Below are 20,072 nucleotides of genomic sequence, written 5' to 3' on the forward strand. Positions count from 1 at the left end.
AACAGCAAAATGAATTTTCAGCTAAGTTTTTAAAGACAACTTCTTGAATCTTTTTATCTTGCAGTTTAGTCAACTAAATCATTTTAAACAGAATTTTTGCCGAATCTTTATATTGACCTGATCATTTTATAGCAAACCAAATTGGAGAATATACTTGGACTATATACTTCATTATAATAACCAACTCTGCCGATGGATTTGTTTCTCTAGTATATTTATACATAATGCGTAATGCAAGTGTCAACCACCTTGCATGGTTCACAGATCCAGGTTTTGTCATTGCATATTTTTTTGAAATTTTACCTGTAGATATACTAATGGTGTATTCATACAATTACTTAAATCAGAAACAACACACTCAACCAAAAATGAATGAATTTCGGATATTACTGTAGAAAAAACTATTATAGGGAGTTCATGTATGGAATTTTCTGAAATTGACGAACAAACTGGACCCTTATATTTCTTTAGATCAAATGTGTTTCCATCAAGTAGAATAATTACTTGTCTTAATGGCAATTCATTTTGGTGAAGTTGACATCCAACTAAATGTAATTTTCTATTTATAAATTTTTCTAGCTTAACAACGAGACCATTGTCTGTACCAGTATTTGAACTTGTTCTGTCAAGAACCACAGCTTCAAGAGTTTCAGTGCTGTTAAACTCATTTAAAACTTCTTTAGTTGCATTTGCTTTGGAAACTCCAGTTCCACTTGTAATAATTTTATGTGTTAAATATTTTCTTGTCTTTGTTCTACTTTCTGCAGTAAATGTAAGATGTGCTTCTTTTTCAATTCCAGGTATTATATTTGGCACACCTTCTGAATTGTAAGCAATTGTGTGAACAAGCGTTTCTTTATCTTTATCATCAACTCCAATAACTTTTAATTGAAAAACCTCTTTACTATGGTCAATGTCAAGTTGTTCTCCTATTCTAAACTTCTCACTCAAAACTTTCTTTTCTGTAATGATGTTAGTTCTTTCAGCAGCTGTTACTATGCCATAGTCAATTAGTAACCCTGTACCTAAATGAGCAGCAGCATTGTTACTAATTCCATAACGTATTGCTGCTTTTGCAAAGTTAGGCAAGTGTTTGTAATTATATAAAGTAGACATTTCTGCATAAAAATATGGATCATTGTTACTTTCACCGTCATCACAATCATTATCATCAGAACAAGGATCATTACATTTAATAAAAATTATATATACTTGAATTAAACAATATACTTGCAGTTATATATATATATATATATATATATATATATATATATATATATATATATATATATATATATATATATATATATATATATATATATATATATATATATATATATATATATATATATATATATATATATCAGATATCAGTTGTGCTAGCCCAATAGCACTGGTTAAACCAATTTAAGTACGAATTTAAGACACTTCTTTCTAAATATTTAATTGTACTTACGAATCACTAATAACAAATATACATATGCTTATTCACCACTAAATTCGATTCTTCAAGACTTTCCACACAAAACTCTTGTTTATACAATGTTCCAATTACTTGTTTATTCTTTAACTTGATTAGTCCTTTTTAATCAATTTTGCCAATCTGAAATGACCCTTTTCCACCCTTTTTAGCTCTTTGGTCTTTTAGGTACTCCCTTTCATTCACTGGTACCTAAATAAAAAAAATAGTAAACACTACTAATAAAATATTTTTTGCTGTTATAAATGTCCTTTTAAAACTACTAAATTTTAAAACTACAAAAACTCAATTTTTGTAGTTTTAAAATTTAGTTGCTAAATACCTTTTTTTCTTCATCACAATTGGACAATATATGCTTTTTTAAACAATCTTTAATGTCGCATCTAACCAGTCTGCAGAAATGATTTAATTAAGTTTTATTTAATATGATTTAATTAAATATTATTTAAATTTTAGAATAAATATGCCAAAATTTAAAGTAAGTTAATACAAATTTTATTTAAATTTAAAACTCGATGAAGAAGTTCTTATTATACCTGTCATCACACTTAGCAACAGGTAGTTCACAATTACAAGCAGACAAATCAAACAATGAATTAAAATTCTTCTCCAAATAAAAGATGCTAGATTTGTTCCCTTTTGATTTTTTATGTTCAGCACACAAAACTCTTTTAAAAAGTAACTCAAGTTTTTTGCGTATACTTCTCTAGTGGATCATGGGGAGTTTAGAGTTCACTTTTCTCCATAGCTCAACAAGTTTAATGCTTATTTGAGAAACAATTTTTTAATCAGTTATTTTTTTGGCAGTGAGATGTTTATTGAGTTTGTAGCTGAACTGTATAACTTGTTTAAATGTGGGAAGGTCGCTAACAGGAAGATCATTTGGTAGTCCTGCAAACTTGTGCAGCGAGTTCTGCTTTTAAGGGACTTAGCAACTTTTCCCAATTTATTTATTATCTATTTGAAAACAAGATGCAGTTACATATCTTAAAATACAATAATTTATTTCTTATTTAGTTACAATTAGATCAATGCACTTAATACAAATTGTAGAAATTGTAGATCATTATTTTTAACATTTTAATTGAAAATAAATTTTTTAACTATAATAAAAAAAATATATAATACTATAATACAATACAGCAAGAAATGTATTCCTAAACATAAACACATGTTTAAATAAAGATATTTACTAAACACAAAAGCTATATGTGTATGTATATGTAATATGTGTATATATATATATATATATATATATATATATATATATATATATATGAATATTGACTGCAACGAAAATTGTTGGCAATATATAACGAAGTTTAACTTTTTTCTATTAAAAAAAAGAAATTACTACCATTATGGTGGATTGTTTACATCGTTATCGGTGGAACGTTAACATCGTATACGTTAACATCGAACGTTAACATCGTTTATTGTTTTACTGTTCAATTCAGCGCGCTATAAACATAATTAGTTAAATTTGTAATATTTTTTTTTTATAAAAAAAACAATTAAAATACCTCACCCTATTCAGTTAACCATTTTAATTAAAAAATAGTTACACCATTATTCTTAGTTTTTGGTACAGAATTTTCCATATCTATACCAATTTTAAATAGTAAAAATGGAATTGCCCTAGTTTACAGCCCCCTCAATTTGAGGGGTGTGTAAACTTTATAAAGTCATAAAAACCTTGATTAAAGAGGGTTAAGTCTTATTTGTGGTTGGGAATGACTAGTGATTGTCTTAACAGGTTAGTAATTCTATATATTGAACCTGCACTTACCATAGATATGAACTTTAATGACATTATAAATACATTTTCAAATCAAAACTAACGTAGAAAACTGTATATATTTTTTAAATGCTAAGTGAGTTTAATTTAAGTTATATGTTTGTATTGAAAATGTTTTTTTTTAATAATTACCCCATATCAAAGTATACAGTTATTGGTAAAAAATGGGCGCTTAAAGAATTAGTGCCCCAGGACGCTAAAAATATAAATACGTCCTCTGGCCTTATGTAAATTTTAGGCAATTCTCGATAAATTTGTCAGAAGCGAAATGTGAATTTTTGTGCCGAGTTACTCAAAGTAACATTCATTAGATAGCTCAAAATGGCGGCTGTGTTTACCAAAGTTTGCAGTAGAAACATTTATAAAGCGTTTAGTTTTTCCAAACGATTTTTTTCTAATGTAAATTTTATTTGTAATTTCTTGAATATTATATGATTTTTGTTAAAATAAATAAAATTTTAAATAAAATTTATGTACCCACTTGTATGTTACTGCTAAAAACGAAATGCTTAAAAAACGAGATTGGTTTGAAATCATGCAACAAAAGTCAAACGCTGATATAGCTTCTTTTTATTCATTCTTTTTTACTTTTCTCAAAAATTTGATTGATTTAAAATGTTTTATAGGTGTTTGAAAGCAGATTGGTCTCGGAAACAACAACGGTAAATTTAATTTGACAGGTTTCAACAGAGGAAGTTACCTTTTAAAAATAGATTTGAGGTAATTGTATACCAAAAAAAATTGAAATTTTTGGAGGTTAATAAGTAAATGCTTCTACACTCTGCAAATAATTATTTAAAAAAAATTTTAAAGCTGAGTTTTATAAATAAAAATTCTTTTTAAGAACTGTCTTTCAAATTCTACAAGCCTGAAATGTCAACCAAGTTATTTCCGAAGAATACACACATCTCTCAGTAGGTTAAAGTTTTTTACTCTATTTAAACACAAAATAATAATAACACAAAATCTCAGTAGGTTGAAGTTTACACTATAATAACACAAAACTTAAAAATGTTGTTTAATAAACCATTTTTGAATTTGTTTTGTTTTAATAACATGTAGTTGTGTATGGTGTCAAAGATTTTCAATTTATACAATAGTAACATCACCTATGTACAACAGCAGATTTAGTACGTTACTACTGTATAGATTTTAATTTTTTTTAAATACTGACTTAAATCAAGATTTTTTAGATAAAGCAAAAAAAGTACTAAAAGTTACAATAAAAATTATTTTTTGGCCTTAATATATGTTCTTACATAAATATTGTATGTTATATTTATACTAAATCTAAATCCTTAGTTGATGTATGTGTTGAAACTCCTACAGATGACACAATTCAGTATAGCACAGTTTCATGCGCATATAAATGGACTGTATACCATTATTGAGACCATGTAGACCTTTATTTGAAAAAATCTTGAAATATAATAAAAAAGACCCCTTAGTATTTATGCAAAAATCTGGAGAAAAATAAAATCTAAAAAAAAAACTCATCAGAAAAACAATCTTTTTGTGTTTTATTTTTTAATTCTGAACTGTTCTCTAAAAATTATTAAAACAAATGTCGATGTACCGGAATTCAGGCTGGAATTCCAGTACATCCTTACATTTAACCAATATTTTAAAATTCTATTAAATATATTTTACACTATTATTTTATAAAAACACTTTACTATTTAACTTTTAATTTAAAATAAAAAGATTTCATCTATTATTGACTGCCTAAGTGTTTCATTGTTTTAGGGTCAATGGATATAGTTTGATTAAGAGATATTAATTGATTTACCGATTAAGTGTTTAATGATTTATTGATAGATTAGACTGTTTTAGCTTTTAAAGTTTTATTTAATTTATTTGCCAGAATGCTGCAGTGAAATTGTCCAATTCAAATTAGCTGATATAGGTGAAGGAATAGCTGAAGTGCAAATCACTGAGTGGTAAGCTATTTCATAAGTTAAAAGAGATGACTTTATGTTATTTTGATTTTAAATTAGTTTTCTAGTCTATTAACTAAGTTGTAGATTTTATGACTGATATTAACTGACTTTTTGTATTTTATTATAACTAAATGTTAAAAATAAAACTTTGAAATTGTAGATTTAAATTATGGATAAGAAATTCTAAACAGTTTTCTACTGTGTAATTTTATATTTTTATATAAATTATTTAAGTTCAACAGTGCACAGTGGTCCAGGTAATAAATAAAAGAACAAACTTTGTTCTATGTTAAAAATATTAAATTATGTGAAGACTAAAAAAGTAAATTTTCAGAGATTTATTTTTAAAATTGGTCTTTAGAAGTTCAAAAAAACTCTTTTTCACAAAAGTTGGTCGACCAATATTTATAAATCCTAACTCATACAAATTTCATAGATATACCAAATTTTGATAACATTCTTACAAAATATATAGCATCAACAAAAAAATCATTTGAATGTAAAATAATTTTAGAAGTACGCAATTTACTGGCTTTAAGATTTTTTGGAAAAAAAATTTAAAAATTAAATTTTTATCAGTCAGGAAAATTTTTGCCCACCTTGAAATTTTTTACTACTCCTCTTACTTGTAATACTTTGAAATGTTTTTTTTTCTTGTTTTAACTGTGAAAATGAACTGCAGAATATTCTAGAATAAAAGCAGATAAATTGTTTTTAATTTTTGTTCATGTATATTAAAAGTAAAAAATAATCAATGATAATAATTATAACCAAGTTCTAATATTAGGACATTTGTGATTATTTATTTTAAACAAAAATTGAGAATAATTTTACAAGTTTAATTCAGGGATGCAGAGTGCTAAAAAGATTCAAATTTTAAATTTCTTTTTTTTTTTCTTTTATTACTTTTTTTACTATTTTTGGTTAAAATCAAAATTGTTCCTCTGACCTAAAAGTTTAAATTTTTACCCATAAATAGTCCATAAGTCATTTTAAACATTTATAACATTTTTAAAGCTCTCATTGATACCCAAAACCAGGAAGAAATAATAATTTTGTGGCTTTTAAATTTTGAGTCATTTTTGGTACTCTGTATTCCTGTATCATGGTTTATTTAGTGAGGTAATAAAACTGAAGTTTGTATATTGATTTCATTGAAAAATTTAATATAAAAATTGAAAAATTCATGAAAAACTTTAAAAGAAAAAGAAATAAAATAGGTAGACAAAGAGGAAAGTTAAAAATTAAATATTATGAGAAATGGTTAAATTATAATTATAATAAAATTATAATTATATACAGTTTGTATATAATTCATTATACAACCATTGTACTTAGGGTAGGCATTTGGCAATATCGACCTAACTTCCGATCTTGAAGTGTTTTAAGTTGGCAAAAAATTGCCAACCTCATTTCAATGTTTTATGGTAATCTCTTTGTGTCAAATTTTTTTTGCCGACCTAATGCCAACCTCTAACAGTTTTAGGTTGGCAATTTATTGCTGACCTCATTTTTTCTAATTCTGAGGGTTGATAATTCATAATTATTATAATAATTATATAATAAAAATACAAAATTAAATTCATTATATTAAATATGGAGTTTATTGTAAATGAACCTCCACAGCAAGATAGGATAAAAAATTTACAATGAAGTGCACCATCAAAATCATTTGAAGATCTCTAAATTTAGCCCAGGAAATCGTCAGAGATTACTGAAAAATTAGGAGTTACCATTTTTAATTTAATTTTTAATCCTGGTTTTAAATAAGATTAAGAATAACTTACAATCTTAATCTTATTAGACAATTTTAAAAAGATTTGATGTAATGATTTGAAAAGATTTTAAAAAGGTGTAATGATATCCATTAATAGATCTTGCATTATATCATGCTCTAAAGTCTACTTATCAGAAGGCTTTAACTTTAATTTTAGACTGTAGAATAAGGGATCCTTAGATCAAGGTCACATGTTTTACCCTGACAATATTTACATTGTGAAAGCTAAAAATGATTACATTTCAGATTCTAGAGTTTTTACATCAAACTACTGTGATTAAGAACCACACTGCAAACAGGATTTGCAAATTAATTTATAGATAAATCAAAACTTCATTAGCCTTGCAATACTCTACACTAAGTTTTATATGTTCTTTGAATTTATTAAATTATTAAACTACTTTAAAAAATTGCGACATGTAAATACATGTTAACTTTACATGTTTATCCCAACTACCAGTATGTCATAAATATACCATATGTCTTTACATCATGTCCTCAAGATCATTAGCAGTTTAAGTTCTTGGTGTTTAGCACATAGATAGTGTTTATCCAAGCAAACTTGTAGTCAAAAAACTATTATATTCTGGTGACCATTTATAATCATTAGGAGGTTGAAAGTTAAGTATTAAGTATGTGTTATTTGTCTTATTTCCATATCATTGGTGTATCCATCAGAGGTATGATGAGGAAAATTACAATAATTGTTGTAGTATAGACCTATGTATAATGAATGTTCATTAAAAATTTTGAAGCTTTTAAAAAATGACAAAAGTTTTATTTTCGCCTCAAAGAAGTGGACCACAGATATCCAGAATATGAAACTTTCAAATTACCACAAATATCCAGAATGTGAAACTTCACACTGTACAGTTTGAAGTTTTAGCATTCTGAATATTTTAAATAACTACTATTTAAAAACATATAAAGTATTCAAAGGCACATGCAAATGACATTTTACCAGAAATGTTAGCAAGGCAAAATATACCCAGTCCATAGCCAAGGCCACATGTTCTAGGCCAAGGCAAAAAAGTTTCAAAGCTTTGGACAAGAATTTCAAAGCCAAAGAAGAATTTATGCCTTAAATCAAGATCAATTATTAACAAAACTGGAGAAATCAAGTGCTGCAACAATAAGACAATATATGTTGCAAAATTAAACCAAGATTATGCGCTGAAATTGGCAAAACAAATTAGAAAATGTATTTAGAAATAGATGTATTGAGCAAATAAGTTATTTGCTCCATGTGCAATAAAAGACAAATGAAATTATGATATAATAATGTTTATGAAACTTGCAAAAAAAAGTTCTGAATTTAATAGGAAAAGGTGGAAGGCCAAGGCCATTAGTTTTGAACCTAAACTTAAAGCCAAACCTTAATAAGAATAATAATTAGAATAAGAAGAATTAATTAGAATAAGAATTAATTAGAACTTTTATGCTATGATTGGAAATAATCTTATAATAATCTTAAAAATAATCTTAAAGATGTTAGCAGAATACACCGTAAGAAGAAAGCTTATGGAGAAGACCAGCATGCCAAACTTTATCAAAAGCTTTAGAAATGTCAAGATGTTTTTAATGTGCTCAGGTAATTAGTCCTAATAAACTGGGCGGCCTGAAAAAAAGTTATGGTCTGTAACTAAATAAAAGAAAAAATTTAATTTTCCTGTCCTGCTACTCCAGACAATGTTGCTGTGAAGGTATGAAAAATATCCTGTAGCTAGCAAAACTTTGAAATTTTATTTTAATAATTAAAAGTCTTTTTTGCTATATTTATTTTTTGCTATAAATATATACAAAAAAATATATAAGTATATATTTTTCTTTCAAAGTAAATAAACGGGGTAAGAGTTCTAATGAGCTCTAAGCATGCAAATAAAGTGTTTTTTTTTGTTGTTGCTCTAAGAGCAATGTTTAAATGAATTGTTTTTCTACCATTTGTTCAAAAAATATTAAAGTAAAGATATAGGGGATAGATAAAAAATATTAAAGTAAAGATATAGGGGATAGATAAAAAATATTAAAGTAAAGATATAGGTGATAGATAAAAAATATTAAAGTAAAGATATAGGGGATAGATAAAAAATATTAAAGTAAAGATATAGGGGATAGATAAAAAATATTAAAGTAAAGATATATAGGATAGATAAAAAATATTAAAGTAAAGATATAGGGGATAGATAAAAAATATTAAAGTAAAGATATAGGGGATAGATAGCTGAATAAGTATTGAAATAGAGGTAGATGTGAAATAAACTCCCCTAGACCCATATTTTACGGGTCATAACAGATAGTATACAATAATTTACTAATGCAAAGAATGAAACATTTGAACCAAAAATAGCTTCTAAGTTAATTTTTTGTTGCTAAATATTTGTCTAATTTGTTCTTGAAACTGCTTACAATTGTTGAATTGATGGCTTCCAATAGCAATGTGTTCCATAAATTTATTTTCTGCTGTTTTTTTATAATGACCACTGCATGATTTTGAGAAAATTGGTTTGTTTAAAAGTGCTACTTTCTCTAGACGACAATCTTATTTCTCAAGGATAAGAAAGCATTATTTATAAGAGCATTTAAAAAAGTATTTTGTATTAGAGTAATTTTATCTAAAAAGTCAAGTACTGCAATGCATTATGGTAAAAACCTTATAAGGCAACAAACATGTTTTTTAGGAATTTAGCAAATAACTATCAGTAGTAGTTTAGACTTACATAATATACTATATATAAAAAAATAATTTATAAAATTTTTAATTAAAATATGAGTTGTGTTTTGATGGACTTGTGCTTTGAATAAACTATTCTGACACAGCCTATTAAATATTATTACTTAATTTTAATTAATATGTTAAATATAATTAAAGTATAATTTTAATTAATACCTATGATGACCTGTTTTACGGGTCCGGATTTTCTAGTTAATAAATATTAAACTATTATTATTTTCATTCTCATTTATATATACTTATTTATCAAGGTATGTAAAAGAAGGTGACATTGTTAAAGAGTTTGATCAAGTTTGTGAAGTAAAAAGTGACAAAGTAAGGTTTATTCTATTAGTGATTCAATAAATATTTTCTCATCATCATCATCATCATCATCATCATTATAAATTAGTCTTCAAAAGTATATAAATTGGTGTTTGCTTTTATTTGCAATAAGGAATATTTTACATTTTTTTTACAGGCTTCAGTTACTATAACAAGTCGTTATAATGGTGTAATTAAAAAACTCTATTATGAAACAGATGAGGAAGCTTATGTTGGAAAGCCACTTGTTGATATTGAAGTTAACTCTGAAAGTCGTCAAACAAGTTATTTTTGTTTTTTATTTTTTTATTCTTTGAATAAAGTTTTATTTTTATTTTATTTGTTTAATAAAGTTAATTAAGTTATTCACTATCAATTAATAGCTGAGCCAGTTACTATGATACCCGAACCAGTAGCCACTGCTTCTGAAACTTTTGAAACTCTACCTCCTCTTCCAAAATTGCAAGTTTCATCTGCAAATTCAAATAAATCAAATGTGCCATTGTCACCAACTGTTCATACTGGTTATGAAGGTCGAAGTATTGTACCTACGACACCAGCTGTTAGAAAGATTGCTAAAGAAAATCAGGTAAATACATTTCAAAAAACAATGTTGTTGTTATGTTGGTTTTTTAATTTTATGGATGTTAAATCATAACAATGTAATGATAATATAAAGTTTTTATCATTGCAAGTATTTTTATTTAAAAAATTTTTTTTCATGTAAATGCCTATTTTTTCCAATATATTTAATCTATTATATTATTTTATGCATAAATTATATTCTATTATAAATATATACTTGTATTTAACATATTATATATCTAACTTTACCCATCTATTTACCAGATGATAAATCTTTCAATAATTATAGTTGAAAGAATTTTTATAGTGTTCATATATAAGCAAGATCAAACATCATTATTATGAATAATCTGAAAAACTAAACATCTAATTAATGAATCAAAAACAGTGACCTTTGTCTTTCTCTCTGCTAATTTTTTTGTCAAAATAATATTATTAAATTTAAAAATTATTAGTGTTGTTACGACTATTAAATAATTTAACTGTCGACTAAATTGAATAATATTTTTACTAAAGTTATCTAAAATCGACTAATATATTTTTGAAATCAACAAAGTCAGCTAAATGTCAATTAGATAGTATGGGAGTTGTTTATTTTTCTTGAAATAAATAGTAATTAAAATAATAAAGTAGTTTGTGATTGCTTTCTATTTTTTAATCATTTAAATAATAATGCAAAACAATATGAGAGAAGGACTCTGACAATGGGGCCATTTATTTCCATACCCCAATGATTTAGAGACCATCATAAAAACTTTTACTATATCAAAAAGTCATTACAATTATATTTACAATGTGATTGTATAGATGACGTTTAGATTTTGGAACTTAATAATTTAGATATGCTCAAGGGCTGTATGAAAGTAATTATGATAAGCATCTAGTAAATAAAAAAAACTAATGAAATACATAATCAAAAGTTTAATAAGGTATAAATTTGATTAAAATATTATATATATAAATTTTATTAAAATGTTAGCCAACATGCTTTGAATTAGATAAAACTGTAAGAGAATAAATAAAAAACTAGATAATAGTAGTACATACTATTGTTATTAAATGAACCAACAAAATTTAAAGATTGAAAAAGAAATTAAATGAAAAGATATTTTTTAATTTAGATAGGATTTTTACTCAACTAAATTGACTTTTAGTCGATTAATAGGAAAAGTCAATTAAATCGACTATTCGAATTTTCAAATTTTGACTGATTTTGACTTTCGACTAGTCAACTTTTAGTCAATTTAGTCGGTAACAACACTAACAATTATAGACATAAAATCCTCTTGTTTTTGCCTAATTGGTTCTATATGAGGCATTTTAACAAAATTAATAACCAATTCCATTACATTAAGCAGCAATATGTATATAGAATTTTGTTGTTGTTGTTATTGCATGTAAGTATTGCTGTTGAAGCATTTTCCAGGAATGTAATCATTTTTCTTCTAACTTTATGGAATAGTCACCTACATTGCATAGACTATCTTTCAAAATTTCAGTACTGTTATCAGATTGTTTTCTGAGATTTTGAGTGAGACACATTTTGAGGTACACATGTAGTCAGGCAAGATTAAGGTGGTTTGGGTATGTAATGTATAAAGTTACAGATGATTAGGTTTTAACATGTATATTTGATATGTATAAGAAATTAAAAAAAAAAGGTAGAAAACCTGGAGAGATTACAGAGGATATAAGCATTATATATATATATATAAATATATATATATATATATATATATATATATATATATATATATATATATATATATATATATATACACAACCCGTAGATGTTGTCCGAAAGTTTTTTCCATATTTTGTTGACAAAAAGTAAAAATTAAAATGCAAGACCGGAATTATTTTTTTTTATTAATTGAGAGACTGCCTGCCCCAACCAAACCCTCAGTCGATGTAGCAACACTCCCTTGCGGATCAGGCTAAAAGATAGTAGATGTAGCAGCTCTCCCTTGCGGGTCAGGCTATTTACCAGTCGATGTAGCAGCACTCCCTTGCGAGTCAGGCTATTTGTCAGTCGATGTAGCAGCACTCCCTTGCGAGTCAGGCTATAAGATAGTCGATGTAGCAACACTCCGCGCATGATTTACAGTAAAAAAAAATAAAAATAAAAACATTTTATTAAAAAAATTAAAAATAAAAACATTTTATTAAAAAAAATAAAAATAAAAACATTGTTTATATTATTAAAAACATTCAGAATGTTTTTAAAACATTCTGGTCAATTAAATTTGCGTTTTTGTGGTTTTTTTTAAAAAACAATTTATTTGTAATTAAATTAATGGTTTTTACTTTCGTCCAACACGCAAATGTTGGACGAAAGTCAAAAGTAATTTATCTGACTGGATAAAGTAGGTATCGGTGCTGAGCCTCTTCGAAACGCCGGTAATAAATGTGATTCTGAGGAGAAGTTTACTACCATGATAATAGCAAGAGTAGTTTATATTATATTGCAATATTGTAAATATATTATATTGCAATAATATAGTTATATTGCAATATTATATATAATATTTTATAAATTATAAGTTATTGTGAGTAACAGTAAACCTATGCAAAATTTGAAACAAGGCTAAAACAAAAATGATGATGTGCATAATTAAATTTTGAATTGTAAATCAATTTATATATGTGTAATAGGTGTGTATTAAAGGTATGTAAGTTGAAGGTTGTATGAGTCAGGAAAACATGAAGATGAAAGAGAGTTCCAAAGGGTTGAAGTGCAAGGAAAAAGCTAGACAAATAAAAGTTTTTGGAGCATGCAGGGACAAATACAGTATAAGAATGAGACAGTATAAGATAAATGACGAGTCAAGCGAGAATGAGTTTTATTTGATGGAACTAGAGATGAAAACTTCTTTGAGCAGAGGCCATGATATTATTTGTAGAAAAGAGAAAATTATGCAACTTTATGACAATGGGAAAGAGGCTCAAGCTTAGCAGTTAAACCGGGTCCAACTATGTTTACAATGCATTTTGGGACCTTGTTTAAAGAGAAATAGCATCATTAGAAGAACTAGCTCAAATATGACAACAGTATATCGTACAGGGAAAAATGAGAGATTTGTTAAGGTAGAGAATGGAATCAGGAGAGAGAAAATGGCAAGCACGATAAAGAGAAGCAACCTTAGCAGATGCTAATTTAGCAATCAATTGTATATATGGTTTCCATAAAAGGTCAGTAGTAAATGATAATCCAAGGCGATGTAAAGAAGAGGACTCAATAAGAGGATTGCCATTCATCAATATAGGAATGTTGACAGTACTGCATTAGTTGTTTGCAGTAAATAACTGAGTTTTGATGGAGTTAAAATTTACAAGCCACTGTGAGCCCTAATCTGTTACAGAAGTGAGATTAGATTCAAGATCGGCTGCCTGTTCTAAGCGATCGAAAAGAGAAGACTTCTGGTCAAGACAGGAGTATAAAGTTGAATCATCAGCAAAAAGAGCAACTTTAGATGTAAGGTTGTCGGGAAGATCATTAATGTAGATAAGAAACAAAATAGAACTAAGGATAGAACCTTGAGGTATCCCAGAAGTTACTGGAAATAAAGAAAAGTGTTAGCCTTCGAGGTTGACTTTAATAAGGCGGGTAGAAAGAAACAATTTGATAATCTCAAAAACTTTCCTAGATACACTATATGAAACAAGCTTATGAAGAAGACCAACATGCCAAACTTTGTCAAAAGCCTTAGATATGTCTAGAGTAATAGTCCTAGCCTCTCCGTCTCTATCTAATGCATGATAAAATCTTTCAGTCACAGCAGTTAGCAAGTCAGCCGTAGAGTGAGAGGATCGAAAACCGTATTGATTGTCTGACAGCAAGTTATTTGACTCAAGATGGTATGTAAGAAATTTGTTTACCAAAGACTCAAAGACCTTGCTAATAACATAAAGAAGACTGATTGGACAATAATTGGAGGGGCCAAAATGTTCACCAGAGTTTTTGAAAGTTGGAACAACAGATGCCATTTTCCAGCAGTCAGGAAAACAAGGCAAGCAAGTCAAGCACTTATTAAATAGTTAAGAGAAAGTTGAAGAGAGTTCTGGAGAACTCTTTTGTAAAACTATGACAGAAATGTTGTCTGCACCACAAACCATAGAAGAGTTCAATTGAGATAGGACTTTAGCAACGGAAGCTGGTATGATTTGAATGTTTAACAATGGGTTAACCTGTTTAATTGGAATGAAGGAAGAGAATGGCCATACAATTTGAGAGTTGAATTAAAACAGAAGTTCTTTGCAAATAGTTCAGCCTTATCCTTGGGAGAGTTAATAAGATCAGTCCCATGAATGAGAGATAACAAAGGAATGCTAGACCTTCCTTTTTAACAATGCTGTTGAAGATTTTCCAAAAGTCTCAAGAGTCTAACTGAGGTAAGATACAAGATTTAGTGAACTGAGAATAATGGAGCTTAACATCTGACAGCACCTTTTTACATCAATTTCTTGCAATAATAAATTGCTGTTTGTTCTCAAGAGAGTTGTTCTTTTGAAAAAGATAAAAAATTATTAAGATTAGATATAGCAGCTGCACAAGAGGGTGAAAATGTAGAGTAGAATGAGGCTTGACTTGGAACCAACAAGAAGGAATACAAGCTTCCATTCCTGCCTGAATCCAGGTGTTAACATAGGAGGTGCATTTTTCAGCTGAGAGGGAAAAGACAGCTCAAGGACAGTCACAAAAAAAAAAAAAATCACAAAAAGAGTCCCAGTCAGCTTTAGTAAGTAGTGCAATGATATGGTGAGTCCGAAAATGAAGTACGAGATGAAAGATTAAAAGAGATCATCGCTTGGTCAGAACCTCTTAAGAAAGAAAAAGGAGAAACTAAACACAAGCTAGGATCAGAGACCAGACATAAAGGATTGAAGGTAATTGATTACTTTGTCAGGAAACATATTACAAAGTTAACTATCTGAGTAAGAGATTGAGAAATACAGAAGTTATAGGCTTTAGTGCCTACAGGATCAGTGGCGTTAGAGCCAAGCCATTCAGTGTGATGAACATGAAAGTTACCAATAACAACAATATTGGTAGAGGCGTAAAGAGAGAGAGCATGATCAATTTGATCAGAAATTGTATTCAAAAGAGTGCAGTCTTGGGAAGAAGGAGAACGATAAAGAACAAAGAGAAAGGTGATAAAGTGAAGAGGTGCTAAGCACATAAAGGAATGGTGAAAGGATTCGAACCTGATTTCATTACAAATAGGTGAATTGATGCATATGTATATCACTAAGCTAAGCATGTAACTATTGGAGTCATTTGGAATCAAAGGATAGTACCCATCAACATTGAGATCATTAAAAGGAATAGCAGAATTTAAATTAGTCTCACTAAGAGCTAGCAAGTCTGTTGAATTTTGCAAGAGGTAAGATTCAACTGGTGGAAGGTTGCTTCACAGACCACAAATATTAGTAAAAGATATTAAAACAGTTAGGCGATAGGGATGGTTTTTTATGCCTAATATTTTGATTTACTTTTGGCATATTTAAGTTTAAAGAGAACTTGACTCATTCATAGATAGAGCACTGCCTCCTAAGCACTGAGCTATGCAATTTTCTCAGTCCTGTTAATTAACCCTAAGTTGTAACATAAGGCTCCTTATGTAACCTCGACAATGTGCACCAAAAGCATTAACAGGGACACCTATGTGCAAAATGGCACTGTTAATACTCATTTATTTAGATATTTTGAAGCTGTTGATGAAATCAGCCTTTCTGAGAGCCACCACAGAGTTCGGGAAACCTTACTACCAGCCGGCCTCAGAACCACTAAACTGAGTTTTAGAGCTGTTCCCTCATTAGGAGGTAACAGGAAGAGTTACATAGCTACTATCAAGGAAGCACAAGCAAAAACCTATGAGAAAAGTTAAGAAGATCTAGCATTTATCATCATAGGCAGTAAACAATGTAACACAGGTTTACATCTACGCCAGCCTATTAGATGAAGAAGGGGTTCGAGGCTGGTGAACAGAATTTTTCTGCTTACCCCTAAAGTCTTTGCCTAGGAGGCCTCCTGAAAGACAGTAGCTGGAGGTAGTTAATTGGTGCAGTTATCTGCCCAAGATGAGACTTTTTATTGACACCATTTCTAGCCTTTCCTCAACAAAGAGCCCCAAGGCAGGGCATATTCAAGTCCGAGTTTGTTCCTCCTAGTCTTTGCCTGAAAAAGCACATTCTACAAGACAGCAGGGTATGGGGCAGATGGTACTGGGTTACATAATACCAGTAGCAGGGTGATCGTGATGATTCTGAACCTGACCTGACCTGGAGTAATTTAAAGAAGCTACTTCCTGCAAACAGCGCTTTAAATTATCGGGCATGGTATTTTGGAAATGCATTTGGAAAAATATTACACCCAATAAAATACTAGAGATAAGGGTGAGCATAAGTTTAATAGTTGGAGTGTCTAGTTAGTTAATGAGCTCACACTGCATCAAAACAGAATAAAATGTTTAAACAGAACACATGCATACATAAGGTAACTTACAAGTGAGTAAATGCCGCGCCAGAGGTTCAGACAGAACACAAACATACATATAAACATACACTCTAGCTCTAGTAATTTAATTAAAATATATAGTGAAAACACTCTAGCTTTAGTAATTTAATTAAAATATATAGTGAAAACACTCTAGCTTTAGTAATTTAATTAACATATAAAGTGAAATTTCAAATTCATTGAGAATAATAAAGAATTTGTCTTGGTGTTGATGATAAAATTGAAAATGAAACAATAGCTGTAAGTCAAATAAATTCAAAAGATAACGAAGTTGCATTTAAGAGATCCATAGATAAAGAATGACAGAGAATATTTTACAAAGTTTTAACTCTTGTTGAAGAACCAGAAAAAATCTAGTGCAGCGCCTGTATGAAGTTCTTGATGAGTATGACTCTTTAAACACTTTAAAGTAGTTCAGTACTTCAATACTAGTGACAATATTTCAACAATTGCAGGTTATATGGCAGGAATGGTTATAGTGTAAGAAAAAAAACTTGGAAACTTTACACTATAGTCTGTAGTCTTCATCAGAATGAGCTTCTCTTTATATTTTTGTTTAAAACAATTGATGGAGCAACTGATTCACCAAATCATTTTGCAGAACATCTTGCATATGTTAAATACTTACCTACTTAAGGGACCACAGTCCTGACTTTTCAGATTTTTGACATGATATTAGTAGCTTTCATTAATTTTGTTTTGCGGAACAAAATCTTTGTATGTTGTGGAATCCCAATAAATTTATTTGACATTTACATGTCAAAACTGGTTTTTTATAAGTTTTTTTTGTATGCAACTTTTATTTCTTTATCCATAACTGTTTGTTTCTAATAAAACAAAGTTGTGGAATCCCAATAAATTTATTTGACATTTACATATCAAAACTAGTTTTTATAAGTCTTTTTTGTATGCAAACTATGTATGCATCTATTTCTTTGTATGCATCTATTTCTTTATCCAAAACTGTTTGTTTCTAAAAATCATTTTTGTTATTGCAATCCTTTGCTGACCAATCATTTTTTGTACCACTAATTGAAGACATCAATTTCTGATGTCAATTAAATAAAATTAGATCTAATAGTTGCACATAAAGATGTAAATATAATTGCATCCAAATATAATAAAAGTTATCCTTTTATTTACTTAAAGAAAAAAAAAATGAAAATTAAGAACAGTATAAATATTTAAAAGTTTGGTGTGTGGTAGTGGCTAATTGTCTTCTGGTTGGTTATGACCCTTAATTAGCCTGAGTCTTTGAGGCATTTTATTGGCCAACAAAGCATGTGGCAAGTTACTGCAGATTTAAATAAGTATAGAAAAAAAAAATTCATACTGTATATATATATATATATATATATATATATATATATTTCAACCCTCGGAATTAAGGTCGGCATTCGGCAATGCCGACCTGAAAGTGTTTGAGTTTCTATGTTTTTTATTTTAAGACCTTTGTATCAAATCATTTTTCTTAATTCCGAAGGTTGTATATATGTATATATATATATATATATATATATATATATATATATATATATATATATATATATATATATATATATATATATATATATATATATATATATATATCAAAATATTATAAAATGCTAATATTTAGAAATCATGAAATTTTAAATGACTTTTTTAATGACAGTTAATCTAACAAATTTTAAACTAAATTTGTATGTACTTATAAAATTTTCGCATGCAGACCAATATTTTTTAGATTTAGGTGAGTTATTGTGTAAATATGTTATTAGTGATTATAATAATAATACTCCATATTATATTATTAGTAAAAATATGCAGATCCAAATCTGTATTAAATAATATATATGTAGTATAAAATATCTAGAAGTCTTCTTTTTTTCTAGATTAATTTATCAGATGTTCCTGCCTCTGGTAAAGACGGTCGTGTTTTAAAAGAGGATGTTCTAAAGTTTATTGAAAAACACAAAAGTATGCTAAGTTTATTTAAATAATTATAAAAACCAAAGTTTTAATAAGTTTTATTTTGAGAATCTGAAGTTCTGATATTAGGTAAGTTAACTTTTTTAAAAATTTTTATATTTAAAATCTTTTTCATAAAATTTCAGTTGTTATTTGTCAAAACATATTGAAATATATTTTTGCCAAATTTTTTTCTCTAAATAATTTACTCTTTTTATCTTTATTTTGATGGTTTTTAAGTTACTTGTTCTGATGGTTTTTCTACAAGCCTTTCTTCTTTTTGTGCAGGTGATTCTTCTACTAGCCTTCCTTCTTGTTCATTGCCTTTTTCAACAAATCAAACTGAAGATAAAATTTTGCCACTTAAAGGTCTACAAAAAGTAATGTTCAAAACCATGCAAGCTTCATTGTCTATTCCACATTTTGGTTATTGTGATGAAGTTGATGTAACAGATCTAACACAGTAATATTCATATCTTATTCATAAATGTCAAGTTATTGATGATTAAAACTTCATGTTTCCTAATTTTTCAATTTAAATAACTTTTTCTTAATTAGTATAAATTTTTTTCAAAATTTTAGATTGCGTAAAGATTTAAAAGAACTATGTAAAGAAAGAGGTGTTAAACTGTCATTTATGCCATTCTTTTTAAAAGCAGCTTCAATGGCTTTATTAAAATATCCTATTCTCAATTCAACATTGGATGCGCAACAAACTAATGTGATTTTTAAAGTAATTAAAACAATTTTATAATTTTTTCATGTCGCTTGAAAAAAAAAACAATTGAAATTTCTACCGTAGCGTAGGGTATTTGATATACTTTTAGTATATTGATGCAATTATTAACCTTTTAAGTTAGAAAATCATATTACAAAAAATCATTTGTTGTTCCATTTTTTGCCTTGAAGGTATAATTTTCTACCTTTAAAGTATAATTTTCTATCTTAGAAAGGCAAAATTATGCCTTATTAAGTGTATATCATATAACTC

The 20,072-nt window shown here is 27.9% G+C and overlaps 1 protein-coding gene across 1 annotated transcript in view; it reads left to right on the forward strand.

Moving 5' to 3' along the window:
• Window positions 1-3,528: 3,528 nt before the first annotated feature.
• The window catches only part of LOC100201759 (lipoamide acyltransferase component of branched-chain alpha-keto acid dehydrogenase complex, mitochondrial), a 37,759-nt gene continuing 21,215 nt past the window's right edge, over window positions 3,529-20,072 (forward strand). The window contains exons 1-10 of the mRNA XM_065818333.1: window positions 3,529-3,677; window positions 3,905-3,940; window positions 4,123-4,192; window positions 5,143-5,218; window positions 9,978-10,041; window positions 10,187-10,313; window positions 10,413-10,618; window positions 19,006-19,090; window positions 19,370-19,544; window positions 19,664-19,814. Of these exons, the coding sequence (XP_065674405.1) occupies window positions 3,600-3,677; window positions 3,905-3,940; window positions 4,123-4,192; window positions 5,143-5,218; window positions 9,978-10,041; window positions 10,187-10,313; window positions 10,413-10,618; window positions 19,006-19,090; window positions 19,370-19,544; window positions 19,664-19,814 (1,068 nt within the window). The 5' untranslated portion in view covers window positions 3,529-3,599. The remainder of the gene's footprint in view (window positions 3,678-3,904; window positions 3,941-4,122; window positions 4,193-5,142; window positions 5,219-9,977; window positions 10,042-10,186; window positions 10,314-10,412; window positions 10,619-19,005; window positions 19,091-19,369; window positions 19,545-19,663; window positions 19,815-20,072) is intronic.

The sequence above is a fragment of the Hydra vulgaris genome, chromosome 14, assembly GCF_038396675.1.
Source record: "Hydra vulgaris chromosome 14, alternate assembly HydraT2T_AEP".
Lineage (NCBI taxonomy): Eukaryota > Metazoa > Cnidaria > Hydrozoa > Anthoathecata > Hydridae > Hydra > Hydra vulgaris.